Genomic DNA, 19,491 nt, shown 5'->3' with positions numbered 1-19,491 from the left:
TCCTTTCAATTGTGGGTTGCTGTTCAGGGAGTTTAGGTTCTACAAACATTAGAATTGGCCTTGTTTAGAAGGACACCCCTCTAAATATTCCCCATTGCAGGAACAAGGCAAACCACATAAGAGCACATGACAAATGTTGAAAAATATATAAGTTTAATGATCATGCATATCGTAAACATTTTAGGGTTTAAACATATAGAACTTAAACAAAGAAAATGAAATATGCATAACTTAAACATGAAATATCCGAAATCAAACATTCGTCCTGACTTAAAAAACAAATAATGTCTTGCTAAAGTAATAACGAAAACACTTAGAAGTTGATAAAGTTCCCCATACTAAAACCACAAATACTAAAACCTCACAGGCTCTCCATAAACACTTTAATGAAATCTGGCTTCTGTGAGTCATCCAAGGTGGTCCAAATATCCATCAGATCGGTATCTTTCACTAACTTCATTGAAATTCTTAACACCTAATCGTATGGGAGACCCATGGCCTGAAGCTCAGAAGGTAGTCTAGCTTTTGCTTCTCTAAAAGTAAAACTTTCACCTAATTTCTTCATTTCAGTAACAGCTTTATTCCAACCTTCACTGATAACAGATACAATATTTGCATCACCATCATTCCTGCTCCTCTTCCTCTTCCTAACAGGTTGAGAAGCACTAGATGTAGCAACAGAAGGAGATGGGGTAGGTGAAAGCGGAGGTATCTCAGAAGTCTCACAATCCTCACTTTCCAAACCCATATTTTCAATTGCATCTGCCGCTGATTCAGCAATGCTACCCGTGGCTCGGTCTCTCCCAAACACCGTACATAGCCGTGGATACAACGGGATTGGCTTATTTGGTTTGCAAGATGCATTGGGATGTTTCTATAATAAGAACCCAAAGAAATCAAGGTTAAGACTTTCAAAGCAACTAATTGATAAAGAACACATTTTTTCTCCCACTCCTGTAGTATTTCGTCACTATCCACAACAACACATTTTTTCTCATCATCCCAACCAAATCCAGATGTATTCATCATGTCATATGTAGACGAATACTTTTCTTTCAGACGCTTCAATTTGTTTTGTATATGCTTCGGCTCTATATTAATGCCAGGAATCTGTTCCCTCATCTTGGAGGCAACCGTTACAAAAGTACCAGCCTTAAAATTGCCGGTCTCATACCTAACACCATCAACAACCATCTCCTCGAGGATGGTAAGTAGTACATCCTCCTCATGATCAATCCAATTACGTGAGGTGGCCATATAATCTATCAAATAAGCCATATATTACACAAGTAACACAAATAAATTTATATTAGTTGTACTAATCAATTACCAAATCAAATAAGGCAAATCAAATGACAATGACTAAATTTATATTAGTTGTACTAATCAATTACCAAATCAAATAAGCCAAATCAAATGACAATGACTACACCCTAATTTTAAAATTTATTAAAATTTAGTAACACAAATAAACATATCAAATAAGCCATAACATCTAGATAACTCCCAATTACCATATTACAATAACAAACATCTCAATAGTCTTGATGTTACGAATTTTCAAGCCAATTACAACAACTAAATTGAGTCCACATCTAAAAGACAATTACAACAACTATCATGTTAACCAATTTTCAAGCCCTCCTTCCTCTCCACTCATCATATATTTCTCTTGCAAGATCATCCCTCCCTTGAGTCCATATTTGGCTTGACTCAACGGTTTCAATGTAGGCTAATACTTCTGGTAAATCTTCCCCTATAGGTAATTCATCAAATGCAAGCCTTGCATTTTCTTCAGGATCAACTGCCATATACATTCTGATAAAATTATGAAGTAAACTACATGCGGTGATCATTCGTCCCTGAATCTTGATTGGATAGTGGGAAGGACTTTGTAAGATAGCCCAACGTCGTTTGAGGAGGCCAAAACATCTCTCAATGACATTCCTAGCACGTGAGTGTTTCATATTAAAATATTCTTCATGATTCCTAGGTGCACGTGAATTGTTTTCCCACTCTTGCAAATGGTATCTAGTGCCTCTATACAGTGCCAGAAAACCCTCACCATTCGTATATCCGGAATCAACCAAATAATATGTACCTATATTAGTTGATAATAAATTTTAGTTGTTGGCCAACAAAGGTAAGGAAAAATACTAGGTGCTTGTTTATCTTACCAGTTGGGACCATGAGGCCATTAGCTCTAGTAACAGCGTCACCAAGAACTCTCGAATCAGTAGCTGATCCCTCCCAACCGGATAACACATATACGAATTTGAGGTCGTGTGTGCATACGCCTAACACATTAGTTGCTATATGACCTTTCCTTGTTCTATATCTTGGTCTATCGACATCAGGCACAGTGACCCCTATGTATGTTCCATCTAGCGCTCCTAAGCAACCCTAGACAAAAGAAAAACTTATATTAATTAGCAATTACAAATAATTATGTTATTAATGATTTTACTATGATTATTACCTTAAAGCATTTCCATCTCGATTCCGTGCAATCCTCTGGGATAGGGTTGGTTTTGCAAACAACACATCTTGTAAACTGAGTAATGCACGCAATACTCTACGGACATATCGACTAATAGTTTCACCAGACCTAAAAAATCTAACTTGCATTGACCTATTTTTATTGTGGTGGGCTAATATGTTAACAAAAGTAGCTACTTGCTCCTCTATTGTAACATGACCATCATCTACCAATCCACCACGAGTTTGTAGTAAATCACATAAAACTGCAAATGCATTCCTATCCATTCGTAGCTCCCACAAACAGTTAGTATCACTCAATCGCGTGATACGATTTATTTCCTCTCTCCTAACATGAAGTCTAACAAATGTCCTCTGCTCTAAACTAGCTATTTCCCGTTGTCTCCTTTGTTGTTGTCTATACCTCAACAATTGTGCATTCATAGTAAAGACTTGTGCCATTATAATCCAAACGTTCAAAAGAACAAAGAATTGAGTCTCATATTCATCCATACCTTCACATGAAAAAAAACAACACATGAATGAGTGGAGTATCAACATATGCTAAATTCATTTTAGATACTTGGACTTGGTAATAATGATAATATAATGTATAATAAAAAGCAAGGCCCAACAAACCATACAACGCAAAATAGTTCACTTGGAGGGTTTGGTTTAGACTAATGAAGTAAGTCATTGAAATTAAAAGGAAGTAATAATATATAACGTTTATGGACGTTACTTTCTTAGCCTAAAACCATTGAGCCATATGATCCAGTGCCAGTGTATGGACCGGACCATACTAGTCCATATAACTATCATGTTATATTTTATTATAGTTAAGCAATGATGAAAACCAAAAGAACGAATTTTTATGTACAGAGACAAAACATTACCATAAGAAAAAGAGGAATGAAGTCCTCAAGAAACGTTGGCTACCAAAAGGGAACCAGCAACTCAGCTTATTTATGTGCCACAAAATTCCCAACTGCACTGATTAGAGTGCTAGAATATGGCAAGTTGTAAGCGGATATACCTGCAATAACAAACTAACATTTAATATGAAAAATTAGGAAAGTAGAAGTAAGATCAGTCATGTCTCATAATGAAAAATAGAAGACTAATAAACAACCACGAGGCACAAACCCTTGCCTCTCAAAAGTTAAACAAAGTATTATTAGCATTTGATTGCCAACAATAACATAGAAACTGTAATGCAGACAGTGGGCAAGTAGGTTGGTAGAGATTAAGAATAACTGAGACCACATACGTGACTAACATATGAACATATTTTGCAACAACTGTTTGGCCCGTGCAAGAGTCTGGATACCAAGAGCCAATCAATCGAACGATATAGTTTGATTGATTATGAAGGTTCCAAAGTAATATGATTATATTGGATATGACATTACCTCCATAAAGCATTGTGCAGCATAAATTCCTCATAACTATCAATCCAATCCTGTATATGTCCCTTACAATTACAACTGAAGTCCTCTCCCCTAACTTCACAGATCAAGTTTGACTTGATTTCAAACATGCAACAATTAAGTCCTCTCCCCTCATTTTTTCGTGTACCCTATTTTTTCTACATTCTCATTTCCTAACTTTCCTTTGCAAAACTAAAGCAGACCACTTAGTTTCCTGATAAAGGCATAGTTCAGATGTTTTGAGCATGACATCACGAAACTGTTTTGGCTTTCTAAGGGTTGTCTGAGTGTCAGTTAGGGGATCAATGGTTTGGAAAGCTGCAAACGAGATTGGGCCTGTTTTTCTCCAATTGCTATATTTACAAAAATATAAATCAATACAGCTCTGGAAACAAGATATGTTTGAAAGAAATGTTCACAAAGACAAAAATCATTAGTCATTACAATCCAATTACAGGCATGATTACTTCAAGCTAAAACTTAAGACAAACACGACAGGCGTTCAACGAACGAAGACGACAAAAAGTCAAGAGAAGTGCAAAAGCTAGCCTATTATAACTTTTGAAACCTCTAAAACACGAGCGATGAACAGCTAAATCCTGAAATCCACTAAGACCTAAAGGCATTAACAAAACCAGCTCACTCACTTCAAATCAATATCCATACAAATATGATAAAGTCAACAAAACCCAAATTGCTTACCTTTCCTATGAGATAGAAAGGAGAAAGCTTTATCTTTCAAGCAAACACCCACAGGAACAACAACCCTGTTGCCCAGAAAGCAAGAAAAGCACCTTAAAGGAGAAAACCTAAATCAGATCAAAGTACCAAAACCCTGATGCCTAAAAAATCCCTTTTTTTTTCCCATTTCACAAAATACAAATTACAGATTGATATGTATTTACTCAAGAAACAAAATCAGAACCATACAACTCAAGAATCAAGAACACAAAGGCATCCAAGAAACACCAAATTGACCAAACTGACCGTCCAGAAAGACAGATTGAAAACGGAAACAGAAACCGAAGAAAAAAATGTACCAGACCCAGATGAGAAATCGCCAAAAAAAAACTAGGCCTAGTTCCTTGTGGCCAAGTGCCCGAAAGATCAGTTAGTATTCGCTGGCCCCAGATGAGAAATCGCTATTTTTTATTTTATTTTTTCGAAAGATCAGTTAGTATTTTGCTGCACTCTAGTTGATACAAAATATCAAACACAAACAGAGAACAAATAAAAAGAGAACAAATAAACAGAGAACAAATAAAAAACATTTGAACAATCGAAGAAAGAGAGACCGAGAGCTACACGAAAACAGATCGAACCTGGAATGGAAATGTAGAGCTGAAGATGCTACGGAAAAGGATGAGGAGGAAGGTTCGCAGAGCTGCTACACGGAATATGCAGAGGTGAAGAGGCTACAGGGAAGAAGACGAGGAGGAAAGGGAAGATGCACAGGGAGGAACACGACGGCTGAGAAGAAGAGGGATAGTTTTTAGGGTTTGTTATATGATTTTTGATGTAAATTTTGAAAAAGACAAGGGGCATTTTTGTCTTAAAATTTTGGAAATTTCTGTCCCACAGACATGGAACAACCCGTTCCAGGGTGGGGGTGTGGAACAAAAAATCATCCAAAACTTGTTATGTGGAACAGCGCGTTCCACTCATTTTAGGCGTACCAAACGTGGGACGGAACGCCTCGTCCCACTCTGTTCCGTCCCGTCCCGCGTACCAAACGCGACCTTATGTGCCACATATATGCCATTCCTTGGAGGTTTAGGAGTTGTAATCGCCATTCTACACCTATGTTGTGTGTCCTTCTCCTTTTAGGTCCAGAAATCTGTTCTAAAACATTCTTTCTAGAAGCCCTATCTTCCTCCTAAAAAGGTGCCGCACCTATTCCCTCTAGAAACCCCAATTCCTACTGTGTATTCCCTATCCCTTTTCCCCTTGGTTTCTGCCAAACCATAACCTTTTTCCCTTAGGATTGTGCAATCCTTTTCCTTCAGAAATTGTGCAAAACCAAGCCTATAAATACAAGCCTTTGCTGCAGGTTTTAATCATCCATTCACTCGTTCATTCATTCATACTTTCAGCCATCAAACACCATAATTCACACCATATCACCCTAGTGCCGCAAGCAAAGAAGGAAGGAGAAGAGGACTTGTGCAATCTGCCTTCCAAGGGAGTGCCGTGCATGCCATTGGAGTGTGGAGAGTTTCTAGGTTCTTTCTATCCTTAGTTTTAGTTTGATGTTTACTTTAATTTGGTTTTCAATTATGATGAACATGTGGAACAAATTTCTTTTTAGTTAGAGGTGAATTCGAAGCCATGATTATATGTTTTATATGAATTGATTACATCCAGTTATTGTTTCTTGAGTCTTGAATGTGATTTGCTTATCTAAGTTATCAAAACTTGTTTATGTGTGTTGGTTGAGGGTCCACACTTAATTTTCATGCATGAATTTGATGCTAGAGTATAAGGGAGTTTCACGTAATAGTTATTCACTTATATTCACAAGTAGTGGAGGTTGCTAGTCACAATCGTGTTAAGTGAATCCTTGGCTTAAGTCTCATGCGTTTCATAGTGATGAATACCTTGTCAATGCTTATGCTTTTCACAAAACTTAATGACTTTTGATATGCATCTTTATTATGCGTTTCATCTAAAGAACTTGAGAAAGATAATTTGGTTGTAATGTGTATTCATTCAATTCAATGAAATAAGGAAAATTTGATGGTTAGTTGTGCGATGCAACTAACTTGGGGCGTTGTCATTCATAGTCTAAAGGAATAATAATTGGAAATTGGTTTGTATGCATATATCAGTGTGGAGAAGGACCCTTTAACTAGCCGTTCACCCATTTAATTCAGTGAAATTCGTTTTTTACAAAGTGTTTTATGCAAAATTTCAGTTTTAAGTTTTAAATTCGTCAAAAACAATCCCCCTTTCATTTAGTCTTGTTATTTGAGTCAAAATCTGTTTTCTTTTAGTCTTTTGAGTCAAGTTAAGTTTTATTTTCGTCAAATTCACTTGTTAGGTCTAGAATTAAGTCTTTTTTATTGTTTGTTGTTGTTTTGAGTGTTTTAAGTTAGTTTTGAGTCTATAGAGTCTAGTTTAGTGATTTTGAGTCTTATTTGTGTTGATTAGCATCCCTAGTTAATCCCCAGTCTAGAACGATCCCTATTTGCATATATACTACAATTTGTCACAAATAGGGTTTAATTTGTGTGTCAAGTTAATTTACACATCAAATTTTGTCACCGTTGCCAGGGATTAGCAAACTTGCTAATCCTTTTTGTTTGTGTCGTGTCAAAGTGTGTAGTGTGTTTCTTTGTGTCTTTTTGTTTGTGGTTGCCGTGCCCTTGAAAGTGGTTGTTGATTTGTTTTTGTTCTTTGTTTCAGGTACTAGTTTATGACTCGTCGTTCTCAACCTATTCGTGCAAACATATTGGATTTTGATGATGATTTTGAACGAACTTTGAGAAGAAAGAGGAAGCAACCGGAACCTAATCCACCTAGTTCAAGTTCAGAGTCCGAATCTGAATTTGAAGAAGAAGAAAGCATGGCGGCGGATAATCGAACAATCAAAGAACTTTCGGCCTCGGGATTAGACAATGTCGTGCCTTTATGTATTCAATATCCTATGGCAGCTCAAGGCAAGACCGCTGAGTTCGAATTGAAGTCTAGCTTGTTGCATCACATTCCCAAATACCATGGGCTGTCCATGGAAGATCCAAACAAGCATCTTAAGGAGTTTGAAGTGGTATGTTCAAGCATGACGCCCATCAATGTCGATGGGAACATTTTGAAGATGAAGGCCTTTCCATTCTCTCTTTTGGAAAAGGCTAAAGATTGGCTATACGAATTAGCACCCGGAACCATCACTTCTTGGGAAAGCATGAAGCGAGCATTCTTAGAGAAATTCTTCCCAACTTCAAGAGTGATTCTTTTGAGGAAGAAAATTAGTGGCATTCAACAAAACCAAGGGGAATCTTTTCTAGCGCATTATGAACGTTTCAAGACTCTAGTTGCATCATTCCCTCAACATCAAATGAAGGAAGAACTTTTAATTCAATATTTCTACGAAGGATTCCTTCCAATTGAGAGACAAATGCTAGATGCTTCAGCGGGAGGTGCTTTGGTTGACAAAACACCGGTGGTTGCCAAGGTCTTAATTGCAAATCGAGCCTTTAATGCACAACAATACGAAGGTGTTGGACAAAGAGACACCTCACAGCAGCAAGTCCATAAGGTAAGTGGTATGAGAATTAAACGCACACAAATTAAACCCTCTTTATATCAATTGTAGTAAGTATGTAAGTAGGGATCATTCTGGACCGGGGATTATGAGGGATTGTTAATCACTTGGATTTGACTCAAAAACGTAAAAACACAATATAAAACACTATACTAGACTCAAAGAATGCAAAACTAAACTTTAAAACACTAAGACAAACCAAAAGACTCAAAACAAGTTCAAAAGACTCAAAACTAGTTCAAAAGACTCCAAATACTTTAAAACATAAAATAAGATAGATTTGAACGACTAAGACTTAACAAAATATGGGGGGGAGGATTGAGTTGTTTTTGACGAGATTAAATTAATTGGACAGATTATAATTAAGGGCAAAATGTAAATATGAATGCGATGAAAATATGGATGGAATGCTAGCTAGAAGGTTCTTCTCCACACATGTTACACTTGCATACAAGATTGATTTTCAGTTGGTCTTTCGATAAATTATGAAACTCAACACCCCGGGTTAATTAGGTCCGCTTAAATTAACCGTCAAGTTCTCCTTAAGTTAATGAATTGGATGGGTTTGCGCAACGCAATTCACAACATTCTCCAAAAGTCCTTTACGTGAAAAGCACAATAAAGATACAATCAAAGATCATTAAGCAACATGAAAACTATAAGTGTTGACGAGGCCTTCGTTACTATGAACAGCATGAAACTAGTGCCAAGAATTCATTTAACGCGATTGTTTATAAGCAACCTCCACTACTTGTGAATATAAGTTCATAACTATTAGGTGAAACTCACTTATATTCTAGCGTCATATTCATGCATGAAAATTAAGCGTGCACTCTCAATAAACATATATAAATAAGTTATCAATCAAACGGTTAAACAAATAGAATCCACAACTTATGAAATTCCAACCAAAGATAATCAATTCATATCGCAAGCATAAACATGGTTTCGAATCACCCCCTAGCTAAAGGGGGTTTAGTTCCTCATACGTACAAGACAAAGAGAATTGAAATTAAACATAGAAATCAAAGAAACACCTAAACATTCCAACAACTCAAACTTGAATTGTATGAACGTTTAGGCCCTCTTCTCTTCCTCTTTGTTGTAGCACAAGGTCTAAGGAAAGGTTGTGTGATGGTGTGAAGTGTTTTGGAGGGATGGGGAGTGGTTGGAGTGGATGCAATGGAGGAGAAAAATGTGCAGAAAATGGAACTTATATACACGGCACAAAGAATGGGGATTTTGTGTTTGTGTGTTGTGTGTTTGTTTTGTGGTGAATGGAATGAATTGTATGAATGCATTGCATGGTTTTATAGGGAGAGAATGGATGGGAGAGCATGTGAACGGCAGCTAGGAATGATTAAAGAAGGGAATGCATGTGGAATGACAACTAGATTGGTTGGTGGAAAGCTGAAAATGCAAATGGGAATGCTGGAAATGCAAGGGATAGGCACGGCTAGGGTGTGTTTGGTGTAATTATGGGTGCATGTGGCTGAAATATAGAATGGGAATGCATGTGAGTGACAACTAGGGTGAATGGTGGCTACAATGATGAAGTGTGATGGCTGAAATTAGATGGAAAGCCACGGCAATGGGATGTGTTTTGTGGAATTGCAAGGTAGGGTGAATGATGATGAATGCATGTGGATTAAAGAAGAATATGGAAGTGAATAAATCAGAATAGGGCTGCAAGGTTAAAGGGCTAGGGTTTAAGTACATAGAATGGGCCTAAAATAGGGTGGTTTGCATGGCAAGGGAAGGGAAATATGGTTAAGCCCATGGCAAGGTTGTGTAATTGGGTTAGGGCCATTGTTTTGTGTCCTCAAGTGCATACAAGGCCTTCACTTTCATCCAACACTTTGGCTCCAAGCATAAGCTATCCATCCTTAGCCAAATAGTGCTCCAAAAGGCCCCTAAATGCACTTCTTTCCTCCATTAGCCCTTAGAACCTGAAAACATACGAAAATGGCTTAAAAGACTAAAATAACTAAGGAAACACAACGTATATGCACGAGAACAAGCCAATTAGGACGCATAAATATGCTCCTATCAGTAAGTTCAATAGCTGAAATTCAATCTCAATTAGCTAACCTCACTATGCTTGTATCTCAGGTTGCCGAAGGATGTAAAGTGCAAGGAAGTAACCCAAGTGTGTGTGGCGTGTGCTCTATGCAAGGGCGCCTCAATGATCAATGTCCTCAATTGATAGAGAATGGAGGATGGGAAAGCGCCAATGCCATAGGTTATCAAGGCCAAAATCAGCAAAGGAATGATCCATACTCAAATACGTACAATCCGGGATGGAGAGATCACCCAAATTTCAAATGGAGGGAGCCTCAACAACCTCAACAAACTCACGGCAATGGAGGAGGATTTCGTCCACCACCCCCTGGGATATATCAAAGGCCATTCGCGTAATCTCAACCTCAATCACAAACTGCCCAACAAGACTCAGGTTTGCTAATGAATAATGATAATGTCCTTCAATTATTAAATACTTTGTCGCAGGGACTACAAAATCAAGCCAAAGAGAGGGGCGAAGTGAAGAAGCAAATTGGGTAGATGGCGGAGTTCATGGGACAGTTTCGAGAAGAAGGCAAACTACCTAGCTCAACCATTGTCAATTCAAAGGGAGGTTTTTGAAACCGCTAAGGCTATCACCTTGAGAAGTGGCAAGGAAGTTGAAATCCACCCCAAACCATACCAAGCAAGTCAAAAAGAGGATGAAAAGTTGCTTCTTGAAGAAGAAGAAGTGGACAAGGCCACGGCAAGGGTAGATGAAACCTTGCTGTGGCCCCCTAGTGCACCAAAACCGTCCCAAACTACCAAGGTAAGTCCAAATTCAAATTCTTCTAGTTTTATTCCACTAAATGTGCCATTTCCTAGCAGGTTTAAGCAATCAAAGAAAGAAGAGAATGAGAAAGACATTCTGGAAACCTTTAGGAGAGTTCAAGTCAATATCCCGCTCCTTGATGCAATTAAGCAAGTTCCTAAGTATGCTAAATTCTTGAAAGAGCTTTGCACAACAAGGTAGAGGATTTCGAACAAGGAGGTGGTCCAGGTAAGTGAGAATGTTTCTGTGGTGTTACAAAGAAAACTACCACCTAAATGCAAAGATCCGGGTAGTTTTACAATTCCTTGTGGTATTGGCAATACTAAGTTTGAACATGCTATGCTAGACTTAGGAGCTTCAATTAATGTCATGCCTTACTCAATTTATGCACCTATGAACTTAGAGAGCTTAAAAACGATGGTGTGATTATTCAATTGGCCGATCGTTCTAATGCCTATCCAAAAGGAGTTTTGGAACATGTTTTGGTGCAGGTTAACAAATTGATCTTCCCAGCGGACTTTTACGTGCTTGACATGGAAGATTCAACCCAGTCTACACCATTACCGATCCTACTTAGGAGACCTTTCATGAAAACAGCCCACACCAAGATCGATGTGTTCAAAGGGACTTTAACGATGGAATTTGATGGGGAAGTTATTGATTTCAATCTTTCTGAAACTATTAAATATCCTAACGATGATCATTCTTGTTTTTCTATTGATATATTTGATTCATTGGCGTAGGGCTATCTTGATTCGTTGGACAAAGATCCCCTTGAAACAACAATTGCCGAGGGATTGGGCTTAAACCCCAATATGGCCTTGCATAATGATGAAGTTGGCAAGATGGTGGCTGCATGATGTGAAGTATTCTAACACTCAAATTAAAACCCTATGATTGTAGTATGTGTAAGTAGGGATCGTTCAAGGCCGAGGATTAGAAGGGATGCTAATCTACTCAAATTAAACTCTAAAACACTAAACTAGACTCAAAAACAGAAAACTAGACTCTAACAACTCAAAACAAGCTAAATAGACTCAAAACACACAAACTAAGTTAAATTGACTCGAAACAGACTCTATGAAGTTATTTGGATGAATTTTAGACTATTAAGACTCAAAACACTAAATTGGATAGATTTAAACATGTTTCTAACTAATCTAACACACTTAATTAAAGGGGAGATTGATTTGGACGAAATTAAAATAAAAACAAACAGATTTAAAGACTTAAACAACTTTGGACGAAATTAGGGAAAACTATGGGTGATAAGCTAGCTAGAGGGTCCTTCTCCACACATGACACACTTGCATACAAATTGATTTCCAGTTATTATTCCTTTAAACCATGAATGACAATACCCCAAGTTAATTGCATCACACAACCAACCATCAGATTTTCCTTATTTCATTGAATTGAATGAATACGCATTACAACCAAATTATCTTTCTCAAGTTCCTTATATGAAACGCATGATAGAGATACATATCAAAAGTCATTAAGTTCTATGAAAATCATAAGCATTGACAAGGCATTCATCACTATGAAAAGCATGAGACTCCTGCCAAGGATTTACTTAACACAATCATGACTAGTGACTTCTACTACTTGTGAATATAAGTGAATAACTATTACGTGAAACTCCCTTATATTCTAGCATCAAATTCATGCATGCAAACTAAGTAAGTCTCCTTAATCAACATACAAGAATAAGTTATCAATCAAACAGATAAGTAAATCGCATTCATGATTTATGAAACAATATTGGATGAAATCAATTCATATCACATATATGTTCATGGCTTTGAATTCACCTCTAACTAAAACGAATTTAGTTCCTCATGTTCGCAAAACAAAGATAATTAAATTTAAACATTGAAAACAAAGAATAGAATACACCTAGAAACGCTCCAACAATCCAACGTTTTGAATGGTAAGCACGGCCCCAGTGTGGTGGATGGTGTGGTGTGAATTTGTGGTAGAGGGTGGTTCTTATGAGTGTTGTGGCATCATGTATTTATAGGGTGAAGGGAAGGCATGAAATTGGGCTGAAAAGGAGAGGAATTAGGACTCCAAATCACCAAAGAACAATGACACTTTCAATCAGATTCCAGGGAAGACAAGGAATGGTCCTTGTGGCAGATTCTAGAACTTCTAGAAGGGTTACATGTGACATAAACTTAGGGCATGAAAATAGGGCTTCTAAAACCTGATATTTAGGTGATTTAATGTGAAAATGAGTCCTCTTTGCAGCTGGAATTAAGGTAGCAAAAGATTAGGATAGGATAAGATAGGATAAGGTTTGGATAAGATAAGATAAGATTGGATAATGTTCCATGTTTCTTGCTCTTTCCTTATCTTCATTGTCTTGAGCTTCTTTCTCCAGATTTGTAACATGTTCCTAGCCTCTTTTGACTTTAAATTTGTCCATCCACCTTGCTCCTTGCATATGCTATCCATTCCATGCCCAAAACTGCTCCAAATGGCTCCAAAATGCACTTTCTTGCCAACTTTGCCATTAGGACCTACAAACACACGAAAATAGCTTAAAACACTATTATAAATGAAAACTATGTAAATGCAAGAAAACAAGATAACTAAGTCGCATAAATATGCTCCTATCACTGCACTTGAATCATCGCCGCAATATCAAAGTAAGCCCCTAATCCCAATTTCAATTCCCGTTTCTACTAACAAGTTGTTACCTTCAGTGATCCAGGCACCCATTCTTGAACTTAAACCATTGCCAAGTCATTTGAAGTATGTTCATTTAGGAGACAAAGAAACGTTGCCCGTCATTGTTTCTTCATCACTCACGGCAATGGAGGAGGAGAAATTGGTTCGAGTGTTGAAAAAACACAAAATAGCCATAGGATGAACCTTGGCCGACATTAAGGGAATTAGCCCTACAACATGCATGCATCGCATACTTCTAGACGAGGGGGCTAAACCAACTCGAGAGGCTCAATTTCGACTCAACCCTCCAATGATAGAAGTTGTGAAGAAAGAGATTATCAAATTACTTGCTTGTGGAGTGATTTATCCTATCTCGGATAGCCGTTAGGTTTCACTAGTTCAAGTTGTGCCAAAGAAATCCGGAGTGACGGTGGTGAAAAATGCCGAAAATGAGCTTGTGCCAACACGTATCCAAACAGGTTGGAGAGTTTGCATTGATTATAGGAAGTTCAACGCCACAACTAGGAAAGATCATTTCCCTTTGCCATTCATTGGTCAAATGCTTGAAAGGTTAGCCGCTCATTCTTTTTATTGTTTTCTTGATGGTTATTCGGAATATAATCAAATTGTCATAGCTCCGGATGACCAAGAAAAACCACTTTCACGTCTCTTTGGTACTTTTGCTTATCGTCGTATGCCATTCGGTTTATGCAATGCACCTGCCACCTTTAAAAGATGCATGGTAAGTATATTTTCAGATTTTTTGGAGAAGATTATTGAAGTTTTCATGGATGATTTTAGTGTATTTGGTGATTCGTTTGATGATTGTTTACATAATCTCACTTTAATCTTGAAACGATGCATTGAAACTAACCTTGTTTTAAATTGGGAAAAATGTCATTTCATGGTAAAACAAGGCATAGTTTTAGGGCATATAATTTCGGCCAAGGGTATAGAGGTTGATAAATAAAAAATAGATCGTGTACGCTACTTACCCTCTCCTACTTCGGTTAGAGAGCTTCGTTCTTTTCTTGGACATGCAGGATTCTATAGGCAATTCATCAAGGACTTTTCCAAGATTTCTAACCCCCTTTGCCGACTTCTACAAAAAGATGTCCCATTCGAGTTCGATGAGGAATGTGAGAAGGCGTTCAAACACCTCAAAGAGATGCTTATTTCGGCCCCCATCATCGTTCCACCAAATTGGAGCCTTCCTTTTGAGCTTATGTGCGATGCCTTAGATTAAGCATTAGGAGCTGTTTTAGGCCAAATGAAGAACAAGCAGCCACATGTCATCTATTATGCATCCCGAACCTTGAATGATGCCCAATTGAACTACTCCACAACGGAAAACGAACTTCTTGCTGTTGTTTTTGCTTTAGATAAGTTTCGTTCTTATTTACTTGGCACTAAAGTTATAATTTACATTGATCATGTAGCGTTGAAGTACTTACTCACCAAGAAGGAGGCCAAACCAAGGCTTATTCTGGATGCTTCTACTTCAAGAGTTCGATATCAAAATCCGGGACAAGAAAGGAAGTGAAAACGTGGTGGCTGACCACTTGAGCCGTATGGTGCATGAAGAAGATGCCGTGCTTATCCCAGAGACATTCCTAGATGAGCAGCTGCTGTCTATTGAGGTAAGTGAGCCATGGTATGCCGATTTAGTGAATTATTTGGTGTCTAAACAAGTTCCAAGCAACCTAAATAAGCACCAACGTGATAAACTTAAAAATAAGGGTTGGTTTTATGTGTGGGATGATCCTTATTTATGGAAATATTGCGCTGATCAAATCATTCGTAAGTGTGTGCATGAATCAGAGTTTAATTCAATTTTAACTTTTTGTCACACTTATGCATGTGGAGATCACTTTGGCACTCAAAGGACTGCACGTAAAGTACTTGAATGTGGTTTTTATTGGCATACTATCTTTAAGGATGCTAGAACGTTTTGCATAACATGTGATCGTTGTCAAAGAACTTGAAATATAGGTCCAAAAGACCAAATGCCGCAGACCCCTATCTATGGTGTCGAAAGTTTTGATATTTGGGGCATTGATTTTATGGGTCCTTTTCCTTCATCTCATGGTTTCCTTTATATTTTACTTACTGTTGATTATGTGTCAAAATGGGTGGAAGCAAAAGCCACCCGTACGAATGATTCCAAAGTGGTTGCAGATTTTGTCTAAACTAACATATTTGCTAGATTTGGAATGCTAAGAGTTCTAATAAGTGATGGAGGTTCCCATTTTTGCGATCGAACCATTGAAGCATTGCTCAAGAAATATAACGTAACACATAAGGTGGTCACACCTTATCATCCTCAAACAAGTGGGCAAGCCGAGGTTTTTAATCGGGAAATTAAGCAGATTTTGGAGAAGATCGTTGGGCCAAACCGGAAGGATTGGAGCTTGCACTTGAATGATGCATTCTGGGCATATCGTACGGCCTACAAAACACCAATTGGAATGTCCCCATCTCGGCTCATCTATGGGAAACTATGTCATCTTCCTGTTGAATTGGAGGACAAAGCACATTGGGCCGTAAAAACTTTCAATATGGACATTGATGCCGCTGGAATCCATAGGAAGCTTCAATTGAATGAGCTTGAGGAGATAAGGCATGAAGTGTACGAGAACGCTTTTATTTACAAGGAGAAGTCAAAGGCATTCCATGACAAGATGATTCGTAGCAAGATGTTTGTTCTAGGGCAGAAAATGTTACTCTTCAATTCCCGCCTTCGCTTGTTTCCAGGTAAGTTACGTTCTAAATGGATTGTCCCGTTTGCTGTTACTAATGTATTTCCTTATGGTGCAGTTCAAATTCGAAGTTTAAAGACCAGGCAAGAGTTCAAAGTGAACAGACATCGTTTGAAGCCATACTATGAGAACTTTGAAGAGCGTGTCATGGATGGTGCAAGTTTCCATGCTGTGGGCTCCAAGGAAACTTAAGAGGAAGTATCGTCTGGCTGGAAGACGTTAAAGCAAGAGCTTCTTGGGAGGCAACCCACGCAAATAAAGAAGAACTAAGAATCTCCAACACTCCATAACCAGATTTGCGTTCCTAAACCCTACTCTTTATTGCTTTTACTTTGCCATGTTTGTCATGTTTGTTATTTGGTTGTTTGTTTGTGAGTCTATGCTTAAAACAGTGAGGACAATGTTTGGTTTAAGTGTTGGGAGGGGGGTAAACAAGCTGTTTTTGCATAATTTTCATGGGATTTTATCACCTATCACTTCTAAAGTTGTTATTCACTGTTTTTAAGTGTTTTTAGTGTGTTTTGAAGTGTTTTTATGTGTCTTAAACAGAAAATCCGAAAATTTGAAACAAAAAAAATCGAAAAAGAGTGTTTTAAAAATCGAAAAAGAGTTGTTTTTGTTTTTATGTTTGTTTGTGTCTTAGGATACCTTTCAACATAATGATGAGGATTTGGTTTTGAATTGCATGACTGTTAAAGAAAGTTACAAACATGGGTGGAAGTTTGATATGCTCTTTGGCTTATGCTTAGTTGTAGTTGACATTTACGAATTCATATGTAATCAAAAAGGAAAAAAATCAGTTTTTGTAACATGCTTGAAGGAAGAAACTCAAACTAACGCTACAACCCTGAGAGATTTGAGCCTAAACTTTATTTGGAGAGTTATTAATCTTGATGTTTTTGTTTTCTAAAGTCGTTACATGATCTCATTATTCTTTTCTTGGTTGCTACTTAGAATGCGTTTCATCACTATAGTTCCAAATACTAGAACTCATACCCATTTCATTCAAAGCATAAAATTGATTAGCATAACAAATAATAAGATGAAGTTGTTTAGTTAAACCAGAGCCAAAAAGCCTTACCCTTTGCATATGTATTGTAGGTTTAACCCCTTTGAGCCTTAGTTAGCCTATTTTCTTTGTTAACCACATTATCCTTACCTAGCCTAGAATAGGAGTACCCATACCCTTGTTCTTAGAGGATAGTGAAGCATGACACAGAAGGAATTCCTTTTGTTGTACAAATTGCAGAAAAACAAGTGTGGGGGAAGGGTTTTCGTTTTGAAATCTATGAAGTTGTGTTTTGTGTGCCAAAGAAAGAAAGGGCACGAAAGAAGAAAAGGAAAAAAAAAAAAAAAAAAAAAAAAAAAAAAAAAAGGAAAAAAAGAAGAAGAAAAGTTGAAGAAAAAGAAAAAAGGAGTTGAAAATAAGTGAGAATGAACTCACAAGTGTTTATTGTTGAAGAAAGGGTCCAAAAGTTTGAATTTGACCCTAAGTTTTGTGTGAATCTTCCCTTGGTGTTCAAAGTTGATTTCTGCATTCAAAAGTGAATTCTAAGTGTTTATTTCATTACTTTGCTTACTATTGCTTTAAGAACTTTTGTTTATCCTTACCTTTCTTCGTTAGCCAATACCTTAGCCCCGTTAGAACCCTTAGACTTCTATCTTGATTGTTATGTGTTTCAATATGTGCAGTTTAAAATTGGTTTGAGCATATGGTATCCTTGGTTATCGCGTCTAAGTAGTGGCATTCCATTCATGAGATCATATATATTCATGTTAATATTTCCAAAAATTGCCTTCTTTGATTATACATATGTGAGTGCTAGTCTACATGTTTACATCAATCTTCTCACATATACTTAGTGTAGGGAGTGTAGTCAGAAAATCTGTGTGAAAACAGAGAGTATATCAAGTGAGGAATTGAGGAATTCTCTAAGGCATGTTACTACATTCAAAATCATGTTTTCATTGATTAAATGCAAGCTAGTGAGTGGTGACTATGGCTAAGTATGTGGTCGAGGGTAGGGATAACTAAAATCTAAGTGAGTGGTGATCTTTAATATGTCATGTTGCATTGGAAATCCCTGAGGTAAATGTTGGAAGGTTTAGATTGTGTTTTGTTTGTTTTGTTTTGCTCGAGGACTAGCAAAAGCTAAGTGTGGGGGAATTTGATAGGAGCATATTTATGCTACTTAGTTATGTTGTTTCCTTGCATTTAGTTAGTTAATTACTACTTATTATAGTCTTTTAAGCTATTTTCGTATGTTTGTAGGTCCTAATGGCAAAATGAAATAGAAAGTGCATTTTGGAGCCCTTTAGAGCAGTTTTGGGCATCAATTGGATAGCTTATGAGTGGAGCAAGGTGGATGGACGAAATTGAAGTCAAGAGAGGCTAGGAAATGCTGCAAATATGGAGAAACAAGTTCAAATACAAAGAAGATAAGGAAAGAGCAAGAAAAAAGGAACATTATACAACCTTATCTTATCATATCCTAACCAACATTATCCTTTCCTAAATCTAGCATTATCCTATCTTATCTTATCCAAATCAGTTTGTGCCTTAATTCTAGCTATTTAGAAGGGATTAGTTATACATTTAAACACATAACTTAGATTCTAGAAGCCTAATCCCTTATGTGCCGCATATATGCCATTCCTTGGAGGTTAAGGAGTTGTAATCCCCATTTTACACCTATGCCGTGTGTCCTTGTCCCTTTAGGTCCAGAAATTTGTTCTAAAACATTCTTTCTAAAAGCCCTATCTTCCTCCTAAAATGGTGCCGCACCTATTCCCTCTAGAAACCTCAATCCCTGCCTTGTATCCCCTATCATTTTCCCCCTTGGTTTCTGCCAAACCATAACCTTTTTCCCTTAGGATTGTGCAATCCTTTTCCTCAGAAATTGTGCAAAACCTAGCCTTTAAATACAAGCCTTTGCCACAGGTTTTAATCATCCATTCACTCATTCATTCATTCATACATTCAGCCATCAAACATCATAATTCACACCACATCACCCTGTTGGAAATATGCCCTGAAAGTCAATCTTTGGAAGA

The 19,491-nt window shown here is 37.4% G+C and overlaps 3 protein-coding genes across 3 annotated transcripts; 1 reads left to right on the top strand and 2 right to left on the bottom strand.

The window, feature by feature from the left end:
* Positions 1-475: 475 nt before the first annotated feature.
* Positions 476-1,278, bottom strand: LOC137709008 (uncharacterized). The gene is made up of 2 exons (XM_068448154.1): positions 937-1,278; positions 476-874 (listed from the first exon to the last, which is right to left on the bottom strand). Exons 1-2 carry the CDS (start codon positions 1,276-1,278, stop codon positions 476-478), a joined length of 741 nt encoding a protein of 246 aa, XP_068304255.1.
* A 356-nt stretch (positions 1,279-1,634) lies between these two features.
* On the bottom strand, positions 1,635-2,766 carry LOC137709007 (uncharacterized). Its single transcript, XM_068448153.1, has 3 exons — positions 2,677-2,766; positions 2,178-2,403; positions 1,635-1,804 (listed from the first exon to the last, which is right to left on the bottom strand). Exons 1-3 carry the CDS (start codon positions 2,764-2,766, stop codon positions 1,635-1,637), a joined length of 486 nt encoding a protein of 161 aa, XP_068304254.1.
* A 13,380-nt stretch (positions 2,767-16,146) lies between these two features.
* Positions 16,147-16,629, top strand: LOC137709006 (uncharacterized). The gene is made up of 2 exons (XM_068448151.1): positions 16,147-16,432; positions 16,496-16,629. Exons 1-2 carry the CDS (start codon positions 16,147-16,149, stop codon positions 16,627-16,629), a joined length of 420 nt encoding a protein of 139 aa, XP_068304252.1.
* The last annotated feature ends 2,862 nt before the right edge of the window (positions 16,630-19,491 follow it).

The sequence above is a fragment of the Pyrus communis genome, chromosome 11 (assembly GCF_963583255.1).
Source record: "Pyrus communis chromosome 11, drPyrComm1.1, whole genome shotgun sequence".
In the NCBI taxonomy this organism is placed as follows: Eukaryota; Viridiplantae; Streptophyta; class Magnoliopsida; order Rosales; family Rosaceae; genus Pyrus; species Pyrus communis.
This window is presented reverse-complemented; position numbering and strand designations above follow the sequence as displayed.